Source organism: Elgaria multicarinata, chromosome 2, assembly GCF_023053635.1.
Source record: "Elgaria multicarinata webbii isolate HBS135686 ecotype San Diego chromosome 2, rElgMul1.1.pri, whole genome shotgun sequence".
Taxonomy (NCBI): Eukaryota; Metazoa; Chordata; class Lepidosauria; order Squamata; family Anguidae; genus Elgaria; species Elgaria multicarinata.
The window spans coordinates 78,128,210-78,141,285 of NC_086172.1; the positions used below are offsets into that span (position 1 = coordinate 78,128,210).

At 48.3% G+C, this 13,076-nt stretch overlaps 1 protein-coding gene across 1 annotated transcript in view; it reads right to left on the minus strand.

The window, feature by feature from the left end:
* Positions 1–397: 397 nt before the first annotated feature.
* TBC1D10C (TBC1 domain family member 10C) overlaps positions 398–13,076 on the minus strand; it is a 29,103-nt gene continuing 16,424 nt past the window's right edge. Inside the window, 6 exon segments of the mRNA XM_063118344.1 lie at positions 398–1,263; positions 3,962–4,116; positions 5,155–5,344; positions 5,899–5,964; positions 6,376–6,490; positions 11,975–12,081. Of these exon segments, the coding sequence (XP_062974414.1) occupies positions 841–1,263; positions 3,962–4,116; positions 5,155–5,344; positions 5,899–5,964; positions 6,376–6,490; positions 11,975–12,081 (1,056 nt within the window). The 3' untranslated portion in view covers positions 398–840.

A 13,076-nucleotide genomic window follows, 5' to 3' on the forward strand; every position in this document is an offset into this window, starting at 1 on the left:
CATGGAAGTGGCCCTGGAGGATGACAATGTTGTGTGAAGGACCCACAAACTACCATGAGTGAGCAATCATGGGAAAGGTTGGCTCCAGCTCAGATAAATATAATGCACTTCTTCAAACTGGGTTTACTTTGTACAGGGCCCTAGCTCGGGCATCCTTCTTTTCACCACTAAGGCCAGAACCTACAACTTCATATGTTGTAGGTTCTGGCCTTAGTGGTGAAAAGAAGGATGCCCAAGCTAGGGCCCTGTACAAAGTAAACCCAGTTTGAAGAAGTGTATTATATAAGTGCATTATAAGTGCATTATAGAAGTGCAGATGAAAACCACTCTTGAGCAGATCAAGAGTGCAGTTCTTCATTACAGAAGGTTTACCCGTCTGTGCTTGAATTATGGGAGGACATGTAGAAGGACCCTTAATGGCACACATGAAGCTCGCTACTTCTAGTCAACTCATATTCATCATAAAAGTGTAGCAAAGAAATCTGCCATAAAGGGGAGGAAGGATGGGCTTCAAGTAATTCAAACACTGCCATACATCAGGGCTTAGCACAGCCTTCTCTAACATAGTGCCCTTCAGCTGTGTTGGACTACAACTCCCATAACTTCCAGTGGCTGAGGATGCTGGGAGTTGTAGTCCAATATAGCTTGGGGGGGGGTAAGGGAAGCCTTCCAAATAATAAAGTATTGTGCCTCAGAATTTCTTTTTCTAGAAACTGAGCACTGGCTTCAAGGCTGCATTTGCTACCTACGATCAGCTTCCCTTGTACGTTAGAGGCAGGGTTGTGTGGCAGAGTCCTGGGAGTTTTTCCTCCCAGAGGCCTGGCTCTGCTGTGCCCTTGTTCAGAACCATGTCTCCAGGTAGAAGGAAGACTTCCTCATTCCAGTTTCTGAGTCCCTCTTTTCTTCTGCTGTGCCAGCTGACTGCTCCGTGACATGGAAAGTCTTTCCATGTGTGTCCGGCTTCTTCCTAGCCTGCTGTTTTTTCTGGCCCTCGGAGGCCTTTTTCAGCTTCTTCTGCTCCTTGGGGGATAAACGGGGTGGCTCAATCTTGATCTGGGGGATGTGGAAAGTATGTGTATGGCTCCCATGAACCTCCTGATTGTTCTTCGCATCCTCCAGTTGCTGTGCATCAAAGATGGCCTTTGCGCCAGATAGACGGTGTTCTGGGTTGTATTGGAATTCAGGCCGAGTGGCACGCAGCTTCGCCAGCTGGATTCTATATTCACGTTCCAAATCGTGGTCTGAGACGGGCACCTCGTGCACCTGCCAGATATAAGGAAAGGAGCAGGAGAATTTTTAGGATCTGAGGCCTCAAGTTTGTAACTAATGGGCATTAGGAATTTGGAGCCTGGGGCATGAAGAAGGGGACATCCAGGAGAGTAATCTGGAAGGCCTAGATCCTAATGTTTGGAATGGGTCAGCACACTGGAGACAGGGCAGTGGCAGGCAGGGGGAGCAGAGGATACTACTGGCCAGTAGACTGAAGGCTTGCTTTACTGCAGAGGCAGACAGAAGGTAGATGGGGGGGGGGGATTTGCAAGAGAGCAGCAAGATTTTCCAACTCCCAGTGGTTTAACAACAAAGACAAAAAGGCTTCCCCCCACCCCCCAGTTGGGTGGGTGGGAACACAGGAGTAGATTGCATGTGAAAGAATGTGTGCGCAAGCTCCAGTTTGGCTGCTGAAGACACTTGTTTCTCAGTGTTAAGTCCTCCTTCTTGAGCCACTATTTTGCTCTGGGCTACTGTTGGTGGAGCTCAGGGTTCTAGGGAGAAACAAAGCAGATCCCTGGGCTTTACAGAGGCTGCCCCACCTGAGCCTGCAGAGCCAGGTGGTCAGGTTGATGGAGGTGGCAACTGACTCTGAGATGCCTGTGCGTAGACAGACTCATGGCTGTTGGTTGGCAGAGCTGCCAGAGACAATGCATTTAGGCAATGCCTGCAGCTGACATGGGGGTGAAAATATTTGGCTGGTGCAAGGGCTGCTCTCTGAAGACCGCTTTACACACTGCACTGTTTTTATAGGTGCACAGATATAAGTATTATGTGTGCAAACACATCGGCAAGCAGTGTGTCATGTATAGTCTCATCAGGCAGCAAGGTTTGGATGTGCCTTCCTGTGGAAGGGTATACCTGGTGGCGAACCAAGAACTGATGCCACATCATATGTGACATGGCCCTGACTGTCAATTGTTCAGGGCATATGATATGAAGATGGTAAAGAGACAGGACCTGGGAAAAGCTTAGGGGCCAGTGTGAGCGTGACTGCCATGGCTTCTAGAAGTGCTTTTCAGACGAGACTGCTATACCAGAGGTGAAAAACACCACCACCACAGCAAATAGAGCATGTGTTGGACTGCAACCCCCATAATTCCCAGACAGCATGGCCATTGCCATGCTGGTTGGGAATTATGGGAATTGCAGTCCAACCCATCTGAAGAGCTCCAGGTTTTGGAAGACTGGGTACTTCTAATGAGTGGATTCTGTGTGCATGTGGCTGGGGCATTCAGATGTGATGTTTTCAGCGTGTATGAGAGAGAGACAAGGCTCTACAGGGATAATGTCAGGCCCCTGTGTAGTTCCCACCCACATCAGAGAAGCAGACTAAAAGGGGATTGTTGTGAGTGGCATAGTTTGAATTATAATTGTTGGCCAGATATTCACGCAACATTATACCTTCTCTTCCTGCTGCTTCCTTTTCTTCTGGCTTAATGCTAAGCTCTGCCATATGCAGTGCAGGAAGCCGCACTCTTTGAACACCACATCCCTATCTTATCCTATCTGTGACAGCAGGTAGATGGAGGAGGGAGAAACCAGAACCCAGAACACTGCAGAAAAGCAGGGGCAGACTGAGCATGTGAGGTTGTCCCATGAGCTTCATGGTTAGGGACTGCCTAATCCAAAGCTTAGCCAAAAATTATCTCCCTGCATTGAGTGTGGGGAAACAGTCACACTTAGGGTTGCCAGTTTTTTTAAACTATCTCTTGCTCTTACAACTTTAACAGTAGCTGGATCTGCAGGGATTTGCAGGTGAAAATGCTTTTCTTCATGCGGTGAAAAGTTTTGCCTACTTATTTCCACACATCAAGAAGGACATGAAGGAACAGATCGGTTGGCAACCCTAGCACACCCACACCAAAAAAGGAGCCCACTCTGCATTACAGATAGGTAAAGGCAGGGATAGGAAAGCTTTTCCAGATCAAAGACCAAATTGCAATCTGGGAAAGGTGTCATAGTGAACCGCCCAGAGAGCTTCGGCTATTGGGTGGTATAAAAATGTAATAAATAAATAAATAAATAAAAATAGCCTGTGGGGCCAAAATGTGATTCTTACCCATTTTAAGCCTACTCCGAAATAAGCAGGAAAAGACTCTGCATGACTCCTTAGAAGTAAGAAGGACGGAATCACTCAGCAGCACTTTCAAATACCATCTCAAATACCAAGATCCTGCATATCTACTCAGAAATGAGCAGGAGCAACATGTCTACTCACAAGTAAAAAGAGCAAGCCTCAACATGTCTACTCAGAAGTAATCAGGAATGAATCACTCAGCAGCTTCCTCCCCAGCCCTTCCCTGGTGGGGAATGCTCTTGTCTCTCACTAGTGGCTGATTGAAGATTAAAGCTTTTCTCTTCTGAGCTCTGAGAAAGGGAGCTTTTTTCTCTCCCCAATCAGCAAAGGTTTTCTCCCCAATCAGCTGCTGACTAGAAAAAAGAGCTTTCCCCTAAGGCAGGGGAGGCAAGGCCTGGAGAAGATGCTGGTGGGCCAGAGGTTCCTCATGCCTTGTATAGTGTGATGTAAGCTGCTCGGCTTCTGCTTCCAACCAAGGGCACTGATTGTAAACTGCCCAGAGAGCTTCAGCTTTTGGGAGGTATAAAAATGCAATAAATAAATAAATAAATAAATAGGCCCAGTGCACTCTAGAGAGAAGTCCCAGAGAGGAGGAACTGTGGGGGTTTCTACCTCAGCCATGAATGTGTCCTCTTGCAGGAGGTGAGCTGGGATACTGCGCAGCTTCTCCAGGGTCTCCACCAGTCCTGCACAGTCCCGTAGTTTCATTGAGGAGCCCAGAGCCAAGCGGACTAACAGCAGCCCCACACGGAACAGCACCTTGACCCCTGCCAAAGACATGTCAGGGGCAGGGTTCAGAGCAGTCAGAAATCAAAGGCGGCTCCCTTACACCGGGTCAGCCTCGTTGTGCATCTAGCGCAGGCTTGCCTCTTCTGACCAGCAGCAGCATCTCCACAGGGTCTGAGGCTGACAGCAGCTTTCTCACCACCTGCTACCTGATCCTTTGGGCTAGAAATGCCAGGGATTGAACCTGGGTTCTTCTGCATGTAAACTACGCTCTGGTCCCTGCTAAGATAGGAGAGCCCCAAGGAAGCAGAACTTGCATTTTATTAAAACTGTATTTCCAGTCACGTATGTTTGGTGAAGGTTCACAACTGAGCTGTCAGCTGCTTAATGGAAGCCACCTAAATGTCTTCTTGCAGCCAGAGGACCTTTGGTGTTAATACCATTATCAATAACTTTTTTTTCTAAATGAATACCTAGCAGAGTTTATTTACTTCAGGGGTGGCCTTCCAGATGTTGTTGGGCACCAACTCCCATCAGTCTCAGCCAGCATGGGCAATTATCAGGAATGCTGGGAGCTGTAGTCCAGCAACATCTGGGGGGCTGTAGGTTCCCCAGCCTTGATTTACTTATTTCAGTCTATATACTCACCTGTCCCATGTGTTAAAAGTAGGTTACAATGTAAAAGACCCTTCCACCTAGTGTGAATATCCCTTCCATATCCATTATGAATTCTGTTTCTTCCTAATCTTCTTTAAGATACAGGAGACAGATACATTTTAACACAGCACTCAATCTGCAGAAGCCAGCTATTACAATGACGGTCTGGCCTTATTCATTTCCCGGCTCCTTCCTATCCTATCTTCCCAGGTCTCCGAAACCAATATCATTTCTCCACCAAATCCTACCAGCTGCCTTGTAATAGAGTGTATCCAATGTTAGCCCTACTTAGAGTAGACCCATTGAAATGAATGGAATTTAAGTCAGGGTTACGTTGGATACAGCCCAAGGCTTTGCCATGCAATTCTGCTCCTTCTCCCTTAGCACAGGCTCACAGCTCTTTACCCGCTGCCGCCACTCACCCTCACTAAGAAAGGCATCCCAGACCCTCAGCACAGTGGGGAAGGGCAAAGTGCGGGCAAAGAGGCAGAGAAACCACTCTGTCATGTAGAGCAAAGGCCCCACTCCGTGCTTCTGCAAGTGCTTCAGTGCCTTGGAGCACACACGGTGAAGGAGGGCGACAAACACTTCGCTGTCCAGCAGCAGCGCCTCCTGCAGGAGAAGGGAAGGAAGTGTCGCATTGGGAAATGCAGTTTGCCCCATGTCCTTTATCCTCCCACAGACAGCACCTGCCACATCTTTCAGAATGAAGGACTTACCATCTCTGTTGCCATTTTTATCCTGCAGGGCTTTTGTGCCTTTAGCAGCTGTGTGGCAGGCGGAAATTTAACAGGTGAAGCTTCCCCTGCTGTCCACACCGATGAAAGCTACACCTGTTGAATTTCTCCCTTTCAGGCAGCTGATTAAAGGCACAAGAGTCTTACCTGAAAAAGGCAGCAGCTCTATTGATACCTGAGCTGTGTGTCCCGCAAACCATATTCATCTCCAACGACCCTGAGGTCAGTTCCAATCCGCAATATCCTAGATTTCCCCCATTGCCATTATTTCACAATCCTTTTCAGAACACTGGGCTTGGGGAGATGATGCACAGTTTCCCCCCAACTATAAGATTTCCTTGACTCAACAGTACACTTCTTACAGACCAGTAAGCACTATCCCATCACAGCTGCAAGGGAGAATTTTCCCTCCTTCCCTGAATCTCTCACCATCCCGGGGCTGTAGTAGCCAGGCAGGTAGTGCTCACAGATCTGCACCAGGCACCAGAAGGCTTGCTGGAAAAGACAAATAAGCATCATCAGTGAAAGTTGCAGGCAAATGCGGAGGGGGCGGGCAGGCGAAAGTAGCAGTGGGGTGTGTGCAAAATGGAGACTATAGCACAATCAGAGCAAAATACGACTGAGTGAAAGGGAAAATGAGAGGAGGGAAGCTATTATGGAAGTGGAAGGAATGGTGATACCTGCAGGTAGCGGAGTGTGGTGGTCTGATGACAGTGGGGTAGTGAATCCGTTCTGGCTTTCAGTCAGAATTCTCAAGGAGCTATCTGCACCTTAAGTAGCTCCTTGAGAGTTCTGACTGGCTCTGATTGAAACCTGGAACGGATTCACCACCCCACTGACATCAGAGCCACCAGCCTCCACTCCCCATAGGACTGAAGGGCATTTGGAGCTTTGCACGAGACTCACCTCCGGAGGCATGTGCATGAGTAGCAGGGCCGCCAGTGGCCCCTGAGCCTGGCAATAGCCCTCCTGGGGCCGATACACAGTGTAGGCCTTCAGCATCTGCAGAAGCCCTTGCTGCCTATAAGAGAAGAGAACGCCGTGACAAAGTGCCCTGGATGCAGAGGCACATCTTTGATTTACACAAGTAGATTGGTAGAAACATTTTTTGAAATTCAGTTGGGCCCAGCCAGTTTGGTGGTAGCCACACCCCCTTCCCCTTTGCCCCTGCCTACTCTGGAATGTAGCCCCCGAGACACTTCCATGATTGGAATTTGGCCCTTAGGGTCAAAATAATTCTTCATCCCTGCCTTAGACCCATCCAATAAGAGCAATACTACTCCATTCTCCTGTTGTCCTATATTCAGTCACAGCACGCCTTACCTCACCAATGGGCTTCCTCTTCTTTCCCAGTGTTTCAGAATAGTCCATTTCTCCTGCCCCAAGCCTTTTGACCAGAATGACCATCAGGGTGATGTGTATTCCCTGGGCTCACTGTACAAATATGGAATCGGCTACTAGAGAATTGGACATCCCCAAAAAAGTCGTTTTAAAACACACAACCCTCAATTGCTAGTTCTCATGGTTGTGGATGAAGGAGGTGTGAATGGAAAATGTGTTTGTTAAAGACTGAGAAAACAGATACAGCTTTGTGGTTGGGGCACATGTCCGCTGCAGACCAACCTGCACTTGGTCATGTTTCTTTTGTCCTTTGCCCAGCTGTCCCCAAACTTCATTGCCCTTCTTTTCTTCACTCGCCTCCGATCTTTTATCTCTCCTAACCTAATCCTTGCTACAGTGTTCCAAATTAATTTAAAAGCTAAAGCTTGAACCACAACCAATGCTGGAAAGGAAATACGTGGGTGCATCCATAAGGCATTCGGCGTGTGAAATTTGGAGTAATGGTTTGTTTATTGTCCCAGGGTATGCACACTCTTCTGAATGGGACCTCATGAGTGGTTATAGTCTCTGTTGGCTGAGTTCCATGCAGTGGTCTAGAAATGCAGGAAGAATGTTTTTGACCAGTGTTCTCAAGCACAGGTATGTGTACTACTAGTGGGATGCAGAAGTTGTCTAGGTGAGATGCGGGGTTTCCTAACATTTACCAAGAATTCTCTCTCCCTCAATCCCCATGTCCATTTGCAAATGTGACGTGCTGTTCTTGCCAAGCCTACCAGCCTCAAGTTATCCATCTGTATCCTATTGGCATGCTAGTAGTAACTAGGGTGACCATATGAAAAGGAGGACAGGGCTCCTGTATCTTTAACAGTTGCATAGAAAAGGGAATTTCAGCAGGTGTCATTTGTATATATGTGGAACCTGGTGAAATTCCTTCTTCATCACAACAGTTAAAGCTGCAGGTGCCCTGCCCTTTTTTAAACGAGGTCACTCTAGTATAGCTCCTGCAGCCTTAACTGTTGTGATGAAGAGGGAATTTCACCAGGTGCTTCATGCATACAAATAACACCTGCTGAAATTCCCTTTTCTATGCAACTGTTAAAGATACAGGAGCCCTGTCCTCCTTTTCATATGGTCACCCTAGTAGTAACCTTTTAAACTAGTAATGGAATTATTATTATTTGTTTGTGTTTTAAACCATAGCAATAACAATGACTCCCAACAATACTACTGCAATTTTTAATGTCCTTAAAACTTACCGTAAACAAAAATACAATAACAGAATACCTGTAAACCTATAAATGTGCTTCTTGGGAAAAGAAGTAGGCTTTTTGTTTCTGTCATCATGGGACATAAGATACGAAAGGTTGAGCATCACTGTTTAAGACAGCACTTGATTTCACTTCAGTGGCTTGGTTTTTACCGCAACAGTATGAAAGGCTGTTTGAATTATAGAGGGAGAGGTAGGGAGACCCTTAATAAAACCCACAGACACCGTCCCTGACTCCTTTTCCCTCATATTATTAATTTTTTTTAAATCATTTCCATACCGCCCTTCATCAAATCAGATTCCATGGTGGCATACAGCAATATAAATAATAGATTATTCAAAACTGAATGCAATGCAATAAAACACTAACATGAACAACCAAGACATGGGCATGCTGGCATGGGAAGAGGTATTTCTTCAGGAATTTTGGCCACAAGCCATATAGGTAAGTATCAGCATCCTGACTTGGCCCAGAAACAAATAAGCAACAAATGCATTTCTTTTCAGACTGGAGTAATGGGAACAATGATGCCAAATCATGCCCTGCTGTAGCTTTGTAAAGCCACAGAGGCTTTAGCTAAGGGGATTTAGCTAAGGGGATGCCGCAAAAGGCAAGTGGGCCGGCTCCCTGCAATTCAAGCACCAGTGGTGCAGCAGCAGAACTCCTTCCCGTGTTGTCAGGTCACATGGGAAGCCCCAAGCCATGCCAGAAGAGCTCATGACTCTGCCTCACACCAGTGCCACCTCATTTCCCAAGGGTGGATACTGACGTGGGGAGAGAAGGCAGTGTGGGCTCCTCCTCACATGTCCTGGCTTTCTTATTCTAGTGGCTCTGTTGTGCAGTGTCCCACGCGCAACAGAAGAACCACACTGCTAGTGGGGGAGCACCTGCTTTGCAGGCAGAAGGTCCCAGGTTCCATCTCTGGCTTCTCCGGTTAGAAGGATCAGGGAGACGGTGACAGGAAAGAGTCACTGCCTGAGACTCTGGAGAGACGCTGATAGACAAAGCAGGCTATACAGGGCCAGAGGGACAAACAGACCGGCCTGGTTGAAGCAGGGATGGTATTACGGGTAGGCATGGTTGGGCACTTGCCCAGGGCCCACAGCCCCCCACCCCCAGGCTTGCTCCTCCTCTTCGTCATTGCATCCTGATTGTTCACCTGCCTCTTGCCTGGCCCAGGCAATGGTGGTGGTAGTGGTGAGAAGGAGCAGCAGTAGGTGCCACTGCTCATTGGCTCCCTGCCTCTCAAGTGACCAGGTGATGCCAATGAGGAGGAGGAGCCGTAGCAGCTGATGACAATGCAGGTGAGAAGGTAGACTCAACAAGGGAGGGAGCCTACTAAGGCACTGAAAAACCTGGAGTTGGCACTGGGTTGAAGGCAGCAGTCCAACCCAGTATTAGTAGATGAGACAAAATGTTACAGGGCAGCTCAAAAGGCAGTCTAATAAAATGGCCGTGTCTATGCTACTGCTTTAAAGCGCTTTATAACTGTTTTGACCACTGTATATGGAGCGTGTCCTGGGCCCCAACAGTTGTTAAAACTGTTATAATGTGCTTTAAAGCAGTCGTGTAGATCCTGCCCAAGCAAGCAAAAAACACTTTGAATATATGAGTCAACTATCTTATATATAAATATTACTTATACCTAGTAGGAATAAAAATACTCTAAAGAGGCATAAGAATAAAGACTCTTGGCTCCCTCTAGAGGAAAGGAGACACAAAAGAGAAGCATCTCTGCTGTCTTTGTTTGCATGTTTACTTTCATCTGCCGCTTGCTCTCTTGCTGACCAGAGGGAATCACAAGCTGTGCTTAATAAAAACCCTGTTTTGCATCTTTTTCAAAATAGGTTGAAACTTGGGGCTTTCCACTTGTAACCTCTCCCAGCCTCTTTCTGGATGTCAGTATGTCCAAGGGGAAGCAAGGTCATAGTGCTTGTGAAGAGAAGAATAGGCTTTCATGTTGCAGCTCAGATTTGGAGCTCTGAACCTGATAGTACTGGCTACAGGGGGGAAATCTGTGTCCCTCCAGATATTGTTGGATTGCAATTCCCATAGGCTCAAGCCAGCATAGTTGTAAGGGGTGATGGGAGTTGCAATCCAACAAAACCTGGAAGGCCACATGTTCCCCATCCCTGCTCTAAAGATTAGGAAAAGGATACTATGGGGCTGTCTTGATGACAACACATTGGCGAAGCGAGCCCCCAAAACCTCTCGCTTGCGCTCCTGCGGGGTTGTCCTCATGCCAAGGAGCGAGCGTGGGGTTTGCATCCTTCAGTCAGAGGAGGAGGAGGAGCTGCCGCCACCCCACACACCACCGTTCCACTGTGTGTCACCACACAAGCGCTGCTGTGCTACCGCATATCACTGCATGAGCACCGCTGCGCGTCCACACATCCCTCCCCATTTCCCCCCCCCACCTTGCCTTGTGGGGCTTTCCCCACCAAGCATTTCCTTCTCCCCATGCTGGAGGAACTGCGGAGGAATTCCAGCAGCCATTTGGCTCGCTGGCCCACCAGTCAGGGGTCACCATCTGCCTGGCTATGCCTTCACCACAACTCCGGAGCAGCGACAGATGGCAGATGCGCCATCATAGCTTCACCCCAGAGAAAAAAGTTGGGAAGTCCCTGACATTTTTATTTTGGCGCTTCGGGAGAAAGCCCCAGGATGGCTCCACAGTAGCTTCTGCATTGTATAAACAATACAGCACCACTGCGGAGCCACCCCGGGGCTTTCCCCATGTATAGACAGCCCAAAAGAGTCATAAAAAGCAAAATAAAGTTACAGAAGGCACTCATGATGTCACAAGTTTCTCCACGGGGATATTCACTGTAAGAGCAACAGCTGCAGCAAGAGCGGCAGCAACTGCTGGAGCATATCATCAGGGGGCCTTGCGACCCAGTATGCCTGCACTGCATGTGTGTCGCTGAACAAGTGATGATCGGCTCATGGGCGGGAGACAGGGAAAAAGATGAGCCCTTTTCCATGCAAGAGCACTTCTGGATCATGGCCAGCATGTTTTGTCTGTGCAAAGATAGAAAGGAAACTTCAGATATAAAAAATGTGGACAGAATCAATGGGTATCCTGTTTGGAAATGTGCTTAGAAAACAAAGCAACGTTGGCAGGAAAGCATCTACATTTGAAAAGTCAATTTAGAACTCTCAAAACCCTCTCTGGACAATTCAGCAACAATGGGAAACTTGAGGAAACCTGTCCCAAACCACAAATAAAGGGATTCTTCCCCCAGGTTTATAATAGTACAGTCATGCCTACTGTTATGAAAGAAGTGGTTCATGAGTGTCTGATATTGGCAATTGCCTGTGACATGAATGGCGACAAACAACACCTATCTTCAAGCCCCTACCAGTCTAGTATGGGAGAGCCCATTTAGCTTTTTACAGGGTAGCAAACATGAACAAAATTAATTCCTCCCCCCCAACAACCATCCCCTGCCATTTGATTAACCCTTTCCTTCTTTTGAGTTCTTTAAAGTTTGTGTACTCCCACTCTGCTGCGCTGGAGTGCACAGCCACCTTGTTTGTGTGTGTGTGTGTTTTAAATACAATGTAAACACTGGAATGTGGCTGCCTATCCACTCTAGCAATACCATGCAACCCTGTCAAACAATGCTGTGTGGCCAGCCCAGCCTTCTCCTTTCATTTCATAAGGCATACAAAGACAGCACATGTACGCTTAACATTTCATGAAATATACATTTAGACACATGTGATCAGACGAACAGTCCTCTACTCAGCCCCCAAGCCTTCTAAACCCTACGGTAGTCCATTCAGAAATTAATCTAAAGACTAGAGCCATGCGGGATCAGACCAAGGGTTCATCTGGTTCAGCATTCTATGGACCTGTCTCTTCTCTCCTTGCTCCTAGGCCTCTCACTCACCCAGGCCCGTCAGGCGATAGGAACATCTCATGGAAAGGGAACTGGCGGTGGATGTCCTTTGTGATGGTCTCCACCCATTGAGGGTCACCAGGTACCTCGTTCAGTTCCTGCAACAACAGAAATCAGGTCAGCCTGGATGAGAGGGCTGCAGGCTCAGGGCATCATCAGACAAGCATTTTATTACACCCTTGTTGCTGGGCACTCACGGATTTTCGCGGGTCCTATTCATGATGATGTCTGCATTCCACATGCCTCCCGCCCCTTCTAGCCTTCTTTGCGTGACCAAAAAACACCCCTGTAAAATCCGAATTATTTTTGAAACGCAACTTGCTGCACTCTCCTGCACAATCAAAACGGCCCACTGAATGGGCTACGTGCATGCTGTTTACTTCCTCTTTTGAAAGAGGAAATAATGAGGGACAAAAGCATGGGTGGAGAAGCAACGGTAAAGAAATGCGATTTCCCCCTGTGTGATGACACTCAGGGCCGGTGCTACCATAGAGGCCACTCAGGCGGCCGCCTAGAGCACCAAGCTAAAACTGGCGCCAGGCGCAGCGCAGCACTCACGCGTTGGCTGTGAGCTGGCCCGGCCTGAGGATTCAGATGGGCCTGGGCGGGCGAGATGGCGCCCTGCGCCCGCCCAGCCGAAGTGAAGCCAGGGACGTTGGGGTGGGGTGGGGTGGGGTGGGGCGGCTCCATGTTCGGACTTCTGGAACTCGCCCGGAAGCCCAAACATGGAGCCTCCCACCCCAGCGTCCCTGGATTCGCTTCGGCTGGGTGGGCGCGGGGCGCCATCTCGTCAGCATGAGGGCGACGCGAGGCAGGGGGTGGGGCTCAGTTCGCTTGCTGTCACAAGCGGTTGGGCCTCCAACACCACTACCCCCGGCGCTGAAGGAGAGGGGAAGAAGAAGCAAGCAGCAAGCACCAGGAGGTGGAGAAGAAGAAAGAGAAGAAGCGAGTAAGGTAAGACTGAGGTGTGTGTGTGTGTGTGTGTGTGTGAGAGAGAGAGAGAGAGAGAGAGAGAGAGAGAATGTATGAGTGAAGGGGGTGCATGGGGTCTTTGAGTGAATGCATGTGTTTGTTTGGAGTGAGTGATGCTGAG